Raw genomic sequence first — 19,120 nt, 5'->3', positions numbered from 1 at the left:
GAGCCTCACATTCACACACACTTCAGCTGAGTCTGGATCACTGGACCCTGAGACTGGTCCCTCACACACTGATCCTCACATTCACACACACTTCAGCTGGGTCTGGATCACTGGAGCCTGAGACTGGTCCCTCACACACTGAGCCTCACATTCACACACACTTCAGCTGGGTCTGGATCACTGGACCCTGAGAGTAGTCCCTCACACACTGAGCCTCACATTCACACACACTTCAGCTGGGTCTGGATCACTGGACCCTGAGACTGGTCCCTCACACACTGAGCCTCACATTCACACACACTTCAGCTGGGTCTGGATCACTGGATCCTGAGACTGGTCGCTCACGCACTGAGCCTCACATTCACACACACTTTAGCTGGGTCTGGATCACTGGACCCTGAGACTGGTCCCTCACATACTGAGCCTCACATTCACACACACTTCAGCTGGGTCTGGATCTCTGGACCCTGAGACTGGTCCCGTACACACTGAGCCTCACATTCACACACACTTCAGCTGGGTCTAGATCACTGGAGCCTGAGACTGGTCCCTCATACAATGAGCCTCACATTCACAAACACTTCAGCTGGGTCTGGAACACTGGACCCTGAGAGTAGTCCCTCACACACTGAGCCTCACATTCACACACACTTCAGCTGGGTCTGGATCACTGGACGCTGAGGCTGGTCCATTACAAGCTTAGCCTCACATCACACACACTTCAGCTGGGTCAGGATCACTGCACCCTGAGACTGGTCCCTCACAGACTGAGCCTCACATTCACACACACTTCAGCTGGGTCTGGATCACTGGACCCTGAGACTGGTCCCTCACACACTGAGGTACACATTCACAAACACTTCAGCTGGGTCTGGAAGACTGGATCCTGAGACTGGTCCCTCACACACTGAGCCTCACAATCACACACACTTCAGCTGGGTCTGGATCACTGGACCCTGAGGCTGGTCCATTACAAACTTAGCCTCACATTCACACACACTTCAGCTGGGTCTGGATCACTGGACCCAGAGACTGGTCCCTCACACACACTGAGCCTCAAATTCACACACACTTCAGCTGGGTCTGGATCACTGGATCCTGAGACTGGTCTCTCACTCACTGAGCCTCACATTCACACACACTTCAGCTGGGTCTGGATCACTGGATCCTGAGACTGGTCCCTCACACACTGAGCCTCACATTCACACACACTTCAGCTGGGTCTGGATCACTGGACCCTGAGGCTGGTCCCTCACACACTGAGCCTCACATTCACACACACTTCAGCTGGGTCTGGATCACTGGACCCTGAGACTGGTCCATTACACACTGAGCCTCACAATCACACACACTTCAGCTGGGTCTGGATCACTGGATCCTGAGGCTGGTCCCTCACACACTGAGCCTCACATTGACACACACTTCAGCTGGGTCTGGATCACTGGATCCTGAGACTGGTCCCTCACACACTGAGCCTCACATTCACACACACTTCAGCTGGGTCTGGATCACTGGACGCTGAGGCTGGTCCCTCACACACTGAGCCTCACATTCACACACACTTCAGCTGGGTCTGGATCACTGGAACCTGAGACTGGTCCCTCACACACTGAGCCTCACATTCACACACACTTCAGCTGGGTCTGGATCACTGCAACCTGAGACTGGTCCCTCACACAATGAGCCTCAAATTCACACACACTTCAGCTGGGTCTGGATCACTGGACCCTGAGACTGGTCCCTCACACACTGAGGTACACATTCACACACACTTCAGCTGGGTCTGGATCACTGGACCCTGAGACTGGTCCCTCACACACTGAGCCTCAAATTCACACACACTTCAGCTGGGTCTGGAACACTGGATCCTGAGACTGGTCCCTCACACACTGAGCCTCAAATTCACACACACTTCAGCTGGGTCTGGAACACTGGATCCTGAGACTGGTCCCTCACACACTGAGCCTCACATTCACACACACTTCAGCTGGGTCTGGATCACTGGACGCTGAGGCTGGTCCATTACAAGCTTAGCCTCACATCACACACACTTCAGCTGGGTCTGGATCACTGCACCCTGAGACTGGTCCCTCACACACTGAGCCTCACATTCACACACACTTCAGCTGGGTCTGGATCACTGGACCCTGAGAGTAGTCCCTCACACACTGAGCCTCACATTCACACACACTTCAGCTGGGTCTGGATCACTGGACCCTGAGACTGGTCCCTCACACACTGAGCCTCACATTCACACACACTTCAGCTGGGTCTGGATCACTGGACCCTGAGGCTGGTCCCTCACACACTGAGCCTCACATTCACACACACTTCAGCTGGGTCTGGATCACTGGAACCTGAGACTGGTCCCTCACACACTGAGCCTCACATTCACACACACTTCAGCTGGGTCTGGATCACTGCACCCTGAGACTGGTCCCTCACACAATGAGCCTCAAATTCACACACACTTCAGCTGGGTCTGGATCACTGGACCCTGAGACTGGTCCCTCACACACTGAGGTACACATTCACACACACTTCAGCTGGGTCTGGATCACTGGACCCTGAGACTGGTCCCTCACACACTGAGCCTCAAATTCACACACACTTCAGCTGGGTCTGGAACACTGGATCCTGAGACTGGTCCCTCACACACTGAGCCTCACATTCACACACACTTCAGTTGGGTCTGGATCACTGGACCCTGAGGTTGGTCCATTACAAACTTAGCCTCACATTCACACACACTTCAGCTGGGTCTGGATCACTGGACCCTGAGACTGGTCCCTCACACACACTGAGCCTCAAATTCACACACACTTCAGCTAGGTCTGGATCACTGGATCCTGAGACTGGTCTCTCACTCACTGAGCCTCACATTCACACACAGTTCAGCTGGGTCTGGATCACTGGATCCTGAGACTGGTCCCTCACACACTGAGCATCACATTCACACACACTTCAGCTGGTTCTGGATCACTGGACCCTGAGGCTGGTCCCTCACACACTGAGCCTCACATTCACACACACTTCAGCTGGGTCTGGATCACTGGACCCTGAGACTGGTCCATTACACACTGAGCCTCACATTCACACACACTTCAGCTGGGTCTGGATCACTGGATCCTGAGGCTGGTCCCTCACACACTGAGCCTCACATTCACACACACTTCAGCTGGGTCTGGATCACTGGATCCTGAGACTGGTCCATCACACACTGAGCACCACATTCACACACACTTCAGCTGGGTCTGGATCACTGGACCCTGAGGCTGGTCCCTCACACACTGAGCCTCACATTCACACACACTTCAGCTGGGTCTGGATCACTGGACCCTGAGACTGGTCCCTCACACACTGAGCCTCACATTCACACACACTTCTGCTGGGTCTGGATCACTGGACCCTGAGACTGGTCCCTCACACACTGAACTTCACATTCACACACACTTCAGCTGGGTCTGGATCACTGGACCCTGAGACTGGTCCCTCACACACTGAGCCCATCATTCATACACACTTCAGCTGGGTCTGGATCACTGGACCCTGAGGTTGGTCCCTCACACACTGAGCCTCACATGCACACACATTTCATCTAGGTCTGGATCACTGGATCCTGAGACTGGTCCCTCAAACACTGAGCCTCACATTCACACACAATTCAGCTGGATCTGGATCACTAGACCCTGAGGCTGGTCCCTCACACACTGAGCCTCACATTCACACACACTTCAGCTGGGTCTGGATCACTGGACCCTGAGACTGGTCCCTCACACACTGAGCCTCACATTCTCACACACTTCAGCTGGGTCTGGATCACTGGATCCTGAGACTGGTCCCTCACACACTGAGCCTCACATTCTCACACACTTCAGCTGGGTCTGGATCACTAGACCCTGAGACTGGTCCCTCACACACTGAGCCTCACATTCACACACACTTCAGCTGGGTCTGGATCACTGGAACCTGAGACTGGTCCCTCACACACTGAGCCTCACATTCACACACACTTCAGCTGGGTCTGGATCACTGCACCCTGAGACTGGTCCCTCACACAATGAGCCTCAAATTCACACACACTTCAGCTGGGTCTGGATCACTGGACCCTGAGACTGGTCCCTCACACACTGAGGTACACATTCACACACACTTCAGCTGGGTCTGGATCACTGGACCCTGAGACTGGTCCCTCACACACTGAGCCTCAAATTCACACACACTTCAGCTGGGTCTGGAACACTGGATCCTGAGACTGGTCCCTCACACACTGAGCCTCACATTCACACACACTTCAGTTGGGTCTGGATCACTGGACCCTGAGGTTGGTCCATTACAAACTTAGCCTCACATTCACACACACTTCAGCTGGGTCTGGATCACTGGACCCTGAGACTGGTCCCTCACACACACTGAGCCTCAGATTCACACACACTTCAGCTGGGTCTGGATCACTGGATCCTGAGACTGGTCTCTCACTCACTGAGCCTCACATTCACACACAGTTCAGCTGGGTCTGGATCACTGGATCCTGAGACTGGTCCCTCACACAATGAGCATCACATTCACACACACTTCAGCTGGGTCTGGATCACTGGACACTGAGGCTGGTCCCTCACACACTGAGCCTCACATTCACACACACTTCAGCTGGGTCTGGATCACTGGACCCTGAGACTGGTCCATTACACACTGAGCCGCACATTCACACACACTTCAGCTGGGTCTGGATCACTGGATCCTGAGGCTGGTCCCTCACACACTGAGCCTCACATTCACACACAATTCAGCTGGGTCTGGATCACTGGATCCTGAGACTGGTCCATCACACACTGAGCACCACATTCACACACACTTCAGCTGGGTCTGGATCACTGGACCCTGAGGCTGGTCCCTCACACACTGAGCCTCACATTCACACACACTTCAGCTGGGTCTGGATCACTGGACCCTGAGACTGGTCCCTCACACACTGAGCCTCACATTCACACACACTTCTGCTGGGTCTGGATCACTGGAACCTGAGACTGGTCCCTCACACACTGAACTTCACATTCACACACACTTCAGCTGGGTCTGGATCACTGGACCCTGAGACTGGTCCCTCACACACTGAGCCCATCATTCATACACACTTCAGCTGGGTCTGGATCACTGGACCCTGAGGTTGGTCCCTCACACACTGAGCCTCACATGCACACACATTTCATCTAGGTCTGGATCACTGGATCCTGAGACTGGTCCCTCACACACTGAGCCTCACATTCACACACAATTCAGCTGGGTCTGGATCACTAGACCCTGAGGCTGGTCCCTCACACACTGAGCCTCACATTCACACATACTTCAGCTGGGTCTGGATCACTGGACCCTGAGACTGGTCCCTCACACACTGAGCCTCACATTCTCACACACTTCAGCTGGGTCTGGATCACTGGATCCTGAGACTGGTCCCTCACACACTGAGCCTCACATTCTCACACACTTCAGCTGGGTCTGGATCACTAGACCCTGAGACTGGTCCCTCACACACTGAGCCTCACATTCACACACACTTCAGCTGGGTCTGGATCACTGGATCCTGAGACTGGTCCCTCACACACTGAGCCTCACATTCACACACACTTCAGCTGGGTCTGGATCACTAGACACTGAGGCTGGTCCCTCACACACTGAGCCTCACATTCACACACACTTCAGCTGGGTCTGGATCACTTGACCCTGAGACTGGTCCCTCACACACTGAGCCTCACATTCACACACACTTCAGCTGGGTCTGGATCACTGGATCCTGAGACTGGTCCCTCACACACTGAGCCTCACATTCACACACACTTCAGCTGGGTCTGGATCACTAGACCCTGAGGCTGGTCCCTCAAACACTGAGCCTCACATTCACACACACTTCAGCTGGGTCTGGATCACTGGACCCTGAGCCTGGTCCCTCACACACTGAGCCTCACATTCACACACACTTCAGCTGGGTCTGGATCACTGGATCCTGAGACTGGTCCCTCACACACTGAGCCTCACATTCACACACACTTCAGCTGGGTCTGGATCACTGGACCCTGAGGCTGGTCCCTCACACACTAAGCCTCACATTCACACACACTTCAGCTGGGTCTGGATCACTGGACCCTGAGCCTGGTCCCTCACACACTGAGCCTCATCTCACACACACTTCAGCTGGCTCTGCATCACTGGACCCTGAGACTGGTCCCTCACACACTGAGCCTCACATTCACACATACTTCAGCTGGGTCTGGATCACTGGACCCTGAGACTGGTCCCTTACACACTGAGCCTCACATTCACACACACTTCAGCTGGGTCTGGATCACTGGATCCTGAGACTGGTCCCTCACACACTGAGCCTCACATTCACACACACTTCAGCTGGGTCTGGATCACTGGACCCTGAGACTGGTCCCTCACACACTGAGCCTCATATTCACACACACTTCAGCTGGGTCTGGATCACTGGATCCTGAGACTGGTCCCTCACACACTGAGCCTCACATTCACACACACTTCAGCTGGGTCTGGATCACTAGACCCTGAGGCTGGTCCCTCACACACTGAGCCTCACATTCACACACACTTCAGCTGGGTCTGGATCACTGGACCCTGAGACTGGTCTCTCACACACTGAGCCTCACATTCACACACACTTCAGCTGGGTCTGGATCACTGGACCCTGAGCCTGGTCCCTCACACACTGAGCCTCACATTCACACACACTTCAGCTGGGTCTGGATCACTGGACCCTGAGACTGGTCTCTCACACACTGAGCCTCACATTCACACACACTTCAGCTGGGTCTGGATCACTGGACCCTGAGACTGGTCTCTCACACACTGAGCCTCACATTCACACACACTTCAGCTGGGTCTGGATAACTGGACCCTGAGCCTGGTCCCTCACACACTGAGCCTCACATTCACACACACTTCAGCTGGGTCTGGATCACTGGATCCTGAGACTGGTCCCTCACACACTGAGCCTCACATTCACACACACTTCAGCTGGGTCTGGATCACTGGACCCTGAGGCTGGTCCCTCACACACTGAGCATCACATTCACACACAATTCAGCTGGGTCTGGATCACTGGACCCTGAGACTGGTCCATTACACACTGAGCCTCACATTCACACACAGTTCAGCTGGGTCTGGATCACTGGATCCTGAGGCTGGTCCCTCACACACTGAGCCTCACATTCACACAAACTTCAGTTGGGTCTGGATCACTGCACCCTGAGACTGGTCCCTCACACACTGAGGTACATATTCACAAACACTTCAGCTGGGTCTGGATCACTGGACCCTGAGACTGGTCCCTCACACACTGAGCATCAAATTCACACACACTTCAGCTGGGTATGGAACACTGGATCCTGAGACTGGTCCCTCACACACTGAGCCTCACATTCACACACACTTCAGCTGGGTCTGGATCACTCGACCCTGAGGCTGGTCCATTACAAACTTAGCCTCACATTCACACGCACTTCAGCTGGGTCTGGATCACTGGAACCTGAGACTGGTCCCTCACACACACTGAGCCTCAAATTCAGACACACTTCAGCTGGGTCTGGATCACTGGATCCTGAGACTGGTCTCTCACTCACTGAGCCTCACATTCACACACACTTCAGCTGGGTCTGGATCACTGGATCCTGAGACTGGTCCCTCACACACTGAGCCTCACATTCACACACACTTCAGCTGGGTCTGGATCACTGGACCCTGAGGCTGGTCCCTCACACACTGAGCCTCACATTCACACACACTTCAGCTGGGTCTGGATCAATAGACCCTGAGACTGGTCCATTACACACTGAGCCTCACATTCACACACACTTCAGCTGTGTCTGGATCACTGGATCCTGAGTCTGGTCCCTCACACACTGACCCTCACATTCACACACACTTCAGCTGGGTCTGGATCACTGGACCCTGAGGTTGGTCCCTCACACACTGAGCCTCACATGCACACACATTTCATCTAGGTCTGGATCACTGGATCCTGAGACTGGTCCCTCACACACTGAGCCTCACATTCACACACTCTTCAGCTGGGTCTGGATCACTAGACCCTGAGGCTGGTCCCTCACACACTGAGCCTCACATTCACACACACTTCAGCTGGGTCTGGATCACTGGTCCCTGAGACTGGTCCCTCACACACTGAGCCTCACATTCTCACACACTTCAGCTGGGTCTGGATCACTGGATCCTGAGACTGGTCCCTCACACACTGAGCCTCACATTCTCACACACTTCAGCTGGGTCTGGATCACTAGACCCTGAGACTGGTCCCTCACACACTGAGCCTCACATTCACACACACCTCAGCTGGGTTTGGATCACTGGATCCTGAGACTGGTCCCTCACACACTGAGCCTCACATTCACACACACTTCAGCTGGGTCTGGATCACTGGACCCTGAGACTGGTCCCTCACACACTGAGCCTCACATTCACACACACTTCAGCTGGGTCTGGATCACTGGACCCTGAGACTGGTCCCTCACACACTGAGCCTCACATTCACACATACTTCAGCTGGGTCTGGATCACTGGTCCCTGAGGCTGGTGCCGCACACACTGAGCCTCACATTCACACACACTTCAGCTGGGTCTGGATCACTGGACCGTGAGACTGGTCCCTCACACACTGAGCCTCACATTCACACACACTTCAGCTGGGTTTGGATCACTGGATCCTGAGGCAGGTCCCTCACACACTGAGCCTTACATTCACACACACTTCAGCTGGGTCTGGATCACAGGACCCTGATACCGGATATGCAGCGAATGAGTTAGGACAATGGCGGGGTTTTCCTTCAGAAAGTGAGCCTCAGTATGTTATTGGTGAAGGAGAGCTCGATGAAAGCACCGCTATTTTGCTACTCACAAAGTTAGAATCACATTGCTGTCACAGTGCCCAATCTGACCTGTGGTCACAGATATCTGACAGCAGGCAATGGGCACCTTGGTCATTTCTTCCTGAGAAGAGTCTGCAGCTGCCTACACACCGTGCTACTGGTTCTCATTGCCAGTGGTGTTGTTACTCTGCAAACACCATTGTACATAGACAGTGGGAAAGGGGACTCGCTGCTGGAAACACCACCGTTCACAGACACCAGGACAATGGACTCACGGCCACAATCAACATCACTTCAGTTCCAATAAATTCCACAGAGCCGCAGGTGATGGAGAAGCTGTTCGTGAACTGGAGAATGTAAACTTTCAAAGAAAATACATGCTGATTGATATAATGATCTGTTTATTATTCTCCAGGATTTTCCACACACAAAAACCAACGCAGTTATCATTCACTTTCTGATATTCTTCAGCTATTAAATCGATAGGCGTATTCTCCTTTTACACTCCCCTGGGATAACCCACGTGTTCTGATGTTCATCCGGCAATAAACATTCCATGGTCACAACATCCTAAACCTCAATGCTGGGACTTTTATCTCTCTGTGTCCAGGAGCATGATTTAATCCAATTAAACTGCTACCTCTATTATAACCCACTGTCTACATAATGGTCTTCTACCTTGTTCACAGACACTTAAATAGGAAACCGCAGGCCTTGTCAGATATTGCCCAGTGTTGTGTCTGAAGAAGCCTGGGCCTGAGTTGTAGCCTGCTGAGGTTCAGGTAAAATATAACTCAGGATACGATATGTGATGTAATGCAAATCTAATGTTGGGAATTGCTCTGAACTTTTCTTTCCTGAACTAAATTAAATATTATTCTCAGAGGATACTTCAACCCATTTTTCAGCTCATCTCTGAATTTAGTCTGGGTTACTGCATAAATACACGTGTTTGTACAGCAGCTCAAAAGCAGCAGCATGTAGCTGGTATAGTCTGCAACAAGCATCGGGTCTTTGAAATTTGTATGATAATACTGGTTTGTAATTCGCATTAATAAGAAATATATCACATAGGTTGTCCAGAGCAGTATGAAGTTACCGGATATTGCGAAGAGTAAGATGATGGATTTCCTTCGGTTCTCCATCTCCGGATCATTGTGATTCACATCTTTCTTGCTGCCCCTCAGCCTCCTGCGGACTCTGCTGGCCGCCAAAATGTATCCTACAGTCAGAGCATTGAGCAGCAGTATGAGGAATATTGGGAGCAGTGGGGTAAAACAGCGGTTAATCCAGCCAAATGTTACCCAAGCAGTTACAGTGTAATACTCGGGTTTTTCATGACAGCCCCAGGGTACATTGTCGATTGTATAGTAGGGTTTATATATAAAGAACCAGGGGATGTTTTTTATACAGAACAGCAGGCACACGGTTCCTATAACCAGGGATGCAGTTTTCTCGGTGCAATATTTAGCCCTCAGCTTCTGGCAACAAATGGTAACAAAACGATCGAAAGTGAAAGCGATGGTTAACCAGACAGAAATATCGGTGACTGCACGCATCAACGCTAGGAGGAAAGAACACACAGGTGTGATGTGCAGGAAGGTAGTCGGGAAATAATAATCATTAATCCGAACCAGTATCACATCAGTGATAATGACCAGTAGATCAGCCGCTGACATGGCCACCAGGTAGCGAGTGATACATCTGGAGAGACCGCACTTTCCCCGGGACAGGATCACAATCGTCACCACATTAGCTGTAAAAGGGAAACACACAGGAACAGGGAATCAGCCGTCAGGTTACAGCAAGGGAGTTAGTTACCAGGATTTGGTGTGAAATGTACTTTACTGCAGGATCTGGGGTCTGGAACTGAACTCTTTACCGCTGCTAGAATTGTCCAGCAGAACAGGATTTTAACATACAATTGCAATGGTAAATATCTGTGAGTGTGGGGTAAAAACGCGAAAATAAACGATTCACAAAGTGTATAGAATAGACAAATAGACTCTGGAAATTTCCTCGGAGCTGTTACCCTTCTGCCACTGCAACTTCGTAGAAAGTGGTGTAGAAATCCACCGGAGATCCGAGTAAACTACTGGCCATTTAAATGTATGAATAAATGCACAGTGTGAGAAGGAGTTATGGATAATTGTGAAAAGTAGCAGTTCAGTGACAGAGGAAGAAATGAACAGAAAACTAGTTGAAAATAAGTCATGAATGGTCAATTCTAAATTGGGAGATGATTGGGGAGCGGTGAGAATGACGCCTGAACGAAATGTAGTGAATACTAAAGGGGAACAACCGAGGGTGAGACAAAGTGCGGGATTTGGGTCCGTGGACAGGAAAGGGGAGCGGATACAAGGTGTGGGTACGGAATGGCTCAGAGTTCTCATGTTGTATTCGCAGACTGGAGGCTATGAGTAAAGACGTTTGGACAAACTACTGTCAAACACCACGATAATAGGGGAGTTGGTATGTTTGAACTCAACCAAGTTGCAACAGTTACGTTTATAATCCACCAGATAAACATTTAATCTGAACAACTGACTTAGTGGCCAGAAGTCTCAGGTCTTTACATTGGTGTCTTGTACAGTGCAACCCCCATCTGGACAAACTCTAACAATAACCACAAGGGGGAGAAGTTCAGATGTGATCATGAACAAACAATCTTATTTTGCACCTTCTTCTGTAATCCTAGGAAAAATATACATTCCAAAGTACACAATGGCACAAGGGGCATAATCTTCTCCTCGCTTTTGACGCCTCTAATAATGCGGCAAACTTCAGAGGGAGTTGTGGGTGGCGATCTCCAGACCGAAGCAAAGATACAGTACAAGTGACAATAGAGGCTGTAGTCCAGCCCAGGAGATACCTGCCGAGATTCAGCTTCAGAAAGGCTCCGTGGTAAGGTCTTAGCTCTGAATTGGCAGAATCCATCTTTAATATTAATCCGGCACATAGCAATCTGGAGAATCTGTCTCTGGTGAGAAATACTGGCGGAAAATACATCCCAGCGGATGTGGGACATTATATGTACCTGAGCTTCCAGCACAATCTATCAACAATGTAAGATATGCTCAGAAGTGTTTGATTCGGATTCCTTTGGTGTGCAGGATAGTGTGACATATAGCAGTTGTTCCAACTTGATATACGTAGAGCTCGATGTGTTCATTTGTAAAGAAATAGAGACAGACAGAGAGCGAGAGAGAGACTACATATACAAAAGAAACATCGGCACTGAAAAGATATCCTGAACAAGATAAGGCGGCCGGTGTAGAAATAATTAACTGCATTCCCGTTCAACTTTGTTTAGACAATACAGTCTTAGCTGGGAATTAAATCACATGGGTATATAAGATTAATATAGTTAATTATGAGTGTGGGGGGGGGGGGGCGTCTGGTTACCATGGATACAGAAGTATAATGAAAATCTAAATAGAAAAATAGACAAAGTAACTCTGAATCAAACACAAGAGATGGGCCGTCCTGTGCTGTTTACAAGTCGGAGGTGGGCCTTCTTGAACGGCTGCAGTCCGTGTGGTGACGGTGCTCCACAGAGTTGTTAGCTGGTGAGCTGCATGAAATAATGGCGAAGATATGAGGAGATAATATTTTCGACTGGGCTTTGCAAATGGCCAAATCTGTCAGTACTTTATGTATCTGACGTATAGAGCCTCATAAAAGTTGCTAAAATCATGTCCCCTGTTCAGTATTTGTCAAATCACTGAATTAATTCAATAATTGTAACATTATTACAACAACAACAATAATTTCTACTTATATAGCGCCTTTATAAAACATCCCGAGGCGCTTCACAGGAGTGTTACAAGACAAAACAAATAAATTTGGCACCGAACCACATAAGAATAAATTACGACAGATGACCAAAAGTTTGGTCAGAGGGAGGTTATAAGCACTGTCTTCAAGGAAGAAAGGGATTTATAGAGACGGTGAGGATTTAGGGAGGCTGTTCCAGAGCTCAGGGCTCGGTCAACTGAAGGAACGGATACCAATGGTTGAGCAGTTATAATCAGGGATGCACAAGAGGGTAGAATTTGAGGAGCGCAGACATATTGGGGGCTTGCGATGTTGAAGCAGATTATAGAGATAACGAGGGACGAGGCCATGGAGGGATTTGTACACAGAAGGAGAATTTTGGAATCGAGGTGTTGTTGAACCGGGATCAATGTAGCTCAGCGAGCACAGGTGGGATTTCGTGCGAGATTGGAAATGAACTGGCGAGTTTTGAATTACCTCAAGGTTACATAGGGTAGAATGCAGGAGGTCAGCCAGGAGTGTGTTGGAGCTGTACAAACTCGAGGTAATTAAGGCATGGATGGAGGTTTCATCAGCAGAGGAACTGAGGCAGGGGCGGAGACGGGCAATGTTATGGAGGTGGAAACAGGTGGATTTAGTTATGTTGCAGATATATGGCCAGAAGATTATTTCCCGTTCTCATAGGATAGCTAGATTGCGAACTGTCTGGTTCAGTCACAGACAGAACACGGGAGAGGGATTGAGTCGTTGGTTAGTGAACACAGTTTGTGGCGGGACCCAAAGAAAATGCCATCGGTATTCCCAATATTTAATTGGACAACATTTCTGCTCAACAAGTACTGAATGTCGGACAAGCAGTCTGCCAATTTAGAGACCTTGGAGGCCTCGAGAGAAGTCGGGGTGAGGGAGAGCTAGGTATCAGCAGCCTACATGTGGAAACTGAAGCTGTGTTTTCGGATGATGTCGGCAAGAGGCATCATATAGTGGAGAACAGGAGGGGGCCAATGATAAATTCCTGGGGAACACGATATGCAACGATTTATCGTGAGAATAGAAGCGAATGCAAGTGATGTTCTGGCTACGATTAGGGAGATACGGATGGAACCAGGCATGTACACCCCCACCCAGTTGGAGAACCATTGGTGGAAAATGGAGTACTCAACCATATCAAAGGCTGGGACTAGTCGAGAATGATGAGGAGGGAAAGCTTATCTTTGTCAATGTCACAAAGGATGCCATTTGTGAGTTTGATAAGAGCAGTTTCGGTAGTGTGGCATGGTGGATACCAGACTGAAGGGATTTAAATATGGAGTTCCGGGAGGCGACAACATGTTCAAGGACTTTGGAGTGGAAATTAAGGTTGGAGAGGGGGCGATAGCTTGCAAGCCCAGTGTGGTGAAGGGTTGTTTTTTGAGGAGAGGGGTGATGACGGTAGATTTGAAGGAGAGGAACTTGGTGGGAATAGGGTCAAGATCAAGTGAGCTGGAAGTGGGTCTCATGGATAAGATGAGCATGGAGAGGTCAAGAGGGGCAGATCAGGGAGAGACTAGAGAGAGATGCGACTTCATGGCTAGGGCAGGGTGGAAACTTAGGGGATGTTTGACCCGTTGGGCTCGAGGAAGGAAGAGAAGTGGCAGAGGCAGCTGATTGGGTGTTCTCAATCCTTGAGACAAATAATTCCATGAGCTACTCACACTTGTTGTTGGAGGTGAGTGTGGTGGAGACTGGGGAGAGGAGTTTAACAAGAAGGTTAACAGTCGAGAATAGTAGCCGGGGGTTATATTTCCATTCTAGCACGATGTTGGAATAGTGAGCAGTTTTAGCAGACACGAGTAGGGCCCGATAATACTTTATGTGGTCTCGCCAAATCTGGCGTAGAATGGTTAAATCAGTTGTCCGACACATCCGTACAAGTCTGCGGCCCTTGTACTTGAGTGAGCGAGACTGAGGGCTGTACCAGCGGAAAGGCCAGGGTGAGAGAGATTAATTGTTTTAATAGGAAATAGGGCATCAAAGGTGATGGTGAGGGGATATTTGGGGAGATTGGTGGCTGTAGAAATGTCATTGCCAATTAATTCATTATCTCCTCGGTTTAAACAGAGTCACAGTTTAAATATTGGTGATACCTGATTAACAAATATTCTCGTAACAAAACGATTTGACAATTATTCTTGTTTCTAATTGCAGCTGCTATATAATGACAGGACAAAAAGAGAAACAATGTCCTTCTCTCACTGAATCCAACCACAACTGTTGCCAGTTCCAATTAAAATATCATTACTACTGTGTCTTAATGTTTCTATTTTCCAAGCTCTCCATCCCTTCAGTCTCCGGTTCCACTGCCTGTGCAATGTCCCAAATATAATCATTACATGTGTGTATAACTGACTGCAAATGTTTAAAAATGAAATTTGTGGCTACGGACCATAACTGTGCTTGGTGCACGAATTCAGCTCTGAATAAATACATCACCACTATGGTTTCAGGATTTCCTTAAAACACAACCGTATTTGTCAGAAATGGCGTGAAATAAAACACGTGTATTTTACACTCCAACAAAGTTAAGATGGCCTTTCACTGTTTGTCAGAAGATGGTTTCTAAAACTTCGTAACATACCTTGCAATGTAACTAAATGTATATATATACTACAGCAAGATCCACAAATACAACATCTGGTTGGTAAAGTTGGCTAGGGTTTGCTTTATTCGGAAAAACTGCCATGGCTAGTCATACGAATGTCAGACTAGATTTTCGACAGGGTATCAAACCCAAAAACTTCTGATTCAGATGGGAGCCCCGGCTGTTACATTTAAAGGCCAGGTAGATAAGTTAACCAGAGCATGCAAAGAGGAGAACATTAGCGAGGGGTTCCTGACGCTGCTAACGATTAACTGAAACAATTTCACACTCTAACGACATCCAACTGTGTGAATACTGGGCTCATTCTCACTTAGAACCGCATTGCTCCGAGACATTCCATGTAAAACAATGTTAGATTTTGAGTTGGAGATTCAAAAACATTGTAACGTCAATAAACATCTCGCAAAGTTTGGAGGGAATGGAGGACAGATATTCTCGGAATTTCCGATAGTGACCCAAGTCTGACAAATAATCACCTCAGGACCGACAGAGCAATGACCAGGCCCTCCAGGTATTACAGCGAGACACGGATTTATGCAATCGGTAACCTGTTAAAATGAGTGCTGGAACCTCTATGGGCTGCAATAATATCATCGGACATTTTTTCGTGTAGAACATTCAGATACACTGAAATTGGACCTGCGATTACCGGAAAGCTCATTGCAGAAATGATGACTCTGGTGCCTGACGTATAGGAACGCAGGATTTGATCATTCTGCCCCACAAGCCTTTTCCACCATTCCAGTAGACCATGGGTGATCGGCACCCTCACTCCAATTACCGTCTTGGTTCCATATCCCTTGAGACCCTGACCTTAACAAATCTATCGATCACAATTGACCATTAATTGACAGGATTTTGGGAGAACGAGTGTAAATTTCGACTAAACTTTGTGTGAGAAAGTGTTTACTGATTTCACTCTTAAACGGCCGAGCTCCAATTTTAGGATAATGCCTTCTGGTTTAGATTAAACCGCCATCGGAAACAGTTTCTGTGCCTACACTATCGAAAACTTTATCTATTTAAATAGCTCGGTTATATCACGTTTCACCCTTCTAAACACAATGGAATACAAGGCAAGGTTATGTAACCTTTCCTCATATTTGAATACTTTAAACCGTGGTATCAGTCTGGTTAACTTGCGCTGAAACCCCTCGAAGGCCAATCCATCTATCCTGCGATATGTTGTCCAAAACTGAACGTATATATTCCAAATGAGATCTGACCAAATCTCTGTACAGCGAGAACAGCACGTCCTCAGTTGTAAATATCTTCCCCCTTGTGATAAAAGCCAAAATTCGCTCGACATTCATCCCTATTCTGTGGTTCCTTCCGTGCAACCAACTATCGATCCAAGTCGTAAGATTACAGCTAATTACGTGGGTTCCCATTTTTACGAATAATAACTGAAAAACATTATCAAATCAGGGACTTAACTGACAATGTAATACAATTTGAGACGATGGGAACAGACATTCCAATGCACCGAGTACTGATCATATTTATTGTTAAAATTACCGCAGCTGACACAAGATTGAATGGAAATAACAATTTGGCGCTTTTGCTTCACAAACTAAGCACGTTACCGGGAACACCAATTACCACGCCGAGAACTGGAACACGGCAAATGGTAATACAATAAATCAAACTGTACTGATCTCTGAGAAATGATCGGGACTCTTGGTGCGGCACTTGTTACAACGGACCATGTGAGCTGATATAGTGAGAGATACTCTTAGTAATACAGGGGCGAAACTTGCAGTAGGAGCATTAGGCTGCGTTGATCCTGAGATTTGTGAGAGTCAGCGGGACAGTGAGACAACTCACTTCAATGTGTTCTCATTCAGTAACCTCTTCAAACAGTCTCTGCACATCGTTAAAAACAACAGCCGTAATATTGGACTTTAATGCTGATCATGTTTCGTCAAACACAAACATGCAAGGCAATTTATTAGTACAGGGTGCTGGGAACTCAGGAGACAGGATGTGAGATTTCAGTTTCCCAACTGAAGTGGGAAAGTTAGTCAGTGGTACCATGGGTGATAAAACACACTGGTTCGATACCCTGGGCTCTGCCACATAACCTGTAATTGTGAGATAGAGGAATGTAACACAGACACAGATTAGAGGGCGATATGACAGATGTGTTTAAAATTATTGACAGGATGGAAGAAGGTAGATAGAAGCAGACTGATTCCAGTAGATGTGTGTTGCAGAACGAGGCGCTGTAGAAAGTAGATGAAATAGAAGACAATGGAACAGAGAGAAGAGAGAGCGGGAGAAGCTTTTTTATACAGGGATTGGGGAGGAGGTGGAGTTCAGTCACATGGATAGAGGTTGAGGCAGAAACTGTGTCAGAATTCAAAGTAGATTGAGTCCGTGGCTGGAGGAAGAGGCGAGAAAGGGATATGGAGACCGGGTGGGTAAATGTGACTAGAAATTCCTCTATCTCTCAGTATCTGAAGCGAAATTAAAGTGAATGTGTGTGGATCACCGAGCGGACAGACTTACTGAGGGGACAGTCGATGTTCTATCACCCTGCAAGTGTTTGGTCTGAACAATAAAGGGACCATGACCCGGCATGGAGACGGTGCTTTGGTTAAAATGCAGGTATTGAATCTAAAACGGGTTTTTAAATGTGGACAATCCCAGGACAGCTGCATAGAGCGCCGCTGCCTTGTTCCAATCGCTCTCTCACAGCACGGATTCCCGGTCTGACCTGTACCGCTGCAGGAATGGATGTGACAGAAACCAGCTGCCTCCCACCGGCTGAAGGCAGAACAATCTCCGCCGGGAGGGTGAAGGCGAGTCTGAGAACAGGCTGGTCACCGGTCAGTGGAGAAGATGAGGGAGAGAGTCTGTGTTCCTGCATGGAGCACAATCCCACACTCGGCATGGATTGTGATCACCAGGAATAATATCCGGCACTTTGCTGGAACCAGACCGAGAACAGCGGGTAGATTCTGATTAACGGGACTGAACAAATCCCGGTCCTGACTGTCCGAATTCCCAGGTATATGTCCATGATCGGCTGTCAGTGTCTGTCTCCACAGCGGGAGTCAATGGAGCATTTTACAACACGCTGAATGTTCAGTAAAATATAATCTGTCAGATATTACCGATGTTCCGGGAAAGGAGAGCAGGCACGGAAACATGGGATTAAAATAATCCATTGAATCACTCATTGCACGATTCTCAGATAAAACCGAACCAGTTTGAAAGATATTACATGGGGGAAATAATCTGAAGCTTTTATGGGGTGTTAAAGAAAATTAGAAAGGCAACAAATGATCATTCACTTAAAAAGGTAGAGCGGGAAATACAGTCACTGACTTTCAGCCATTTAACTGAATTGAGAAGAATAGATTAAAAATATAATTACTGAAATAAGAGCAGGAATAAAGTTAATCCCAACTTTATTCACGACGTTAGTAACGGAATATAATCACTTACCGGGGATTCCCACGGCTGCTATAATCGGATAGTAAATCATTCCTGCCTGTACAACTGGTGGTAACCAGGAAAATGGATAGTCGACGGCCGGAACTCTCATTCTGTCCGAGAAGTGATGATGACTCTTGGCACTGAACACAGGGCTCCAACTGACTGTGAGATGAGAGCTGAAGAGAAAAACGTAATTATAATTGCGGGAGATTTCCCGTGGGACCATGAAAGATCAGGAGCATTGATATTACTTCCAGTCATTTGGCAGCGCGTCAACACCCTTCACAGTAATGTTTGTGCTGCACTAATTATATCCAAACTAATAATACAAGTGTTTGACGTGAAACCACCCAAAGATTGGAGT

The 19,120-nt window shown here is 48.4% G+C and overlaps 1 protein-coding gene across 1 annotated transcript; it reads right to left on the bottom strand.

The window, feature by feature from the left end:
- Positions 1 to 9,717: 9,717 nt before the first annotated feature.
- On the bottom strand, positions 9,718 to 18,865 carry LOC139245822 (probable G-protein coupled receptor 139). Its single transcript, XM_070871326.1, has 2 exons — positions 18,766 to 18,865; positions 9,718 to 10,650 (listed from the first exon to the last, which is right to left on the bottom strand). The coding sequence occupies exons 1-2, from the start codon at positions 18,863 to 18,865 to the stop codon at positions 9,719 to 9,721; spliced, it is 1,032 nt and encodes a 343-aa protein (XP_070727427.1). The 3' UTR covers position 9,718.
- Between the last annotated feature and the right edge of the window lie 255 nt (positions 18,866 to 19,120).

This window comes from Pristiophorus japonicus, unplaced genomic scaffold (genome assembly GCF_044704955.1).
Source record: "Pristiophorus japonicus isolate sPriJap1 unplaced genomic scaffold, sPriJap1.hap1 HAP1_SCAFFOLD_240, whole genome shotgun sequence".
Lineage (NCBI taxonomy): Eukaryota > Metazoa > Chordata > Chondrichthyes > Pristiophoridae > Pristiophorus > Pristiophorus japonicus.
This window is presented reverse-complemented; position numbering and strand designations above follow the sequence as displayed.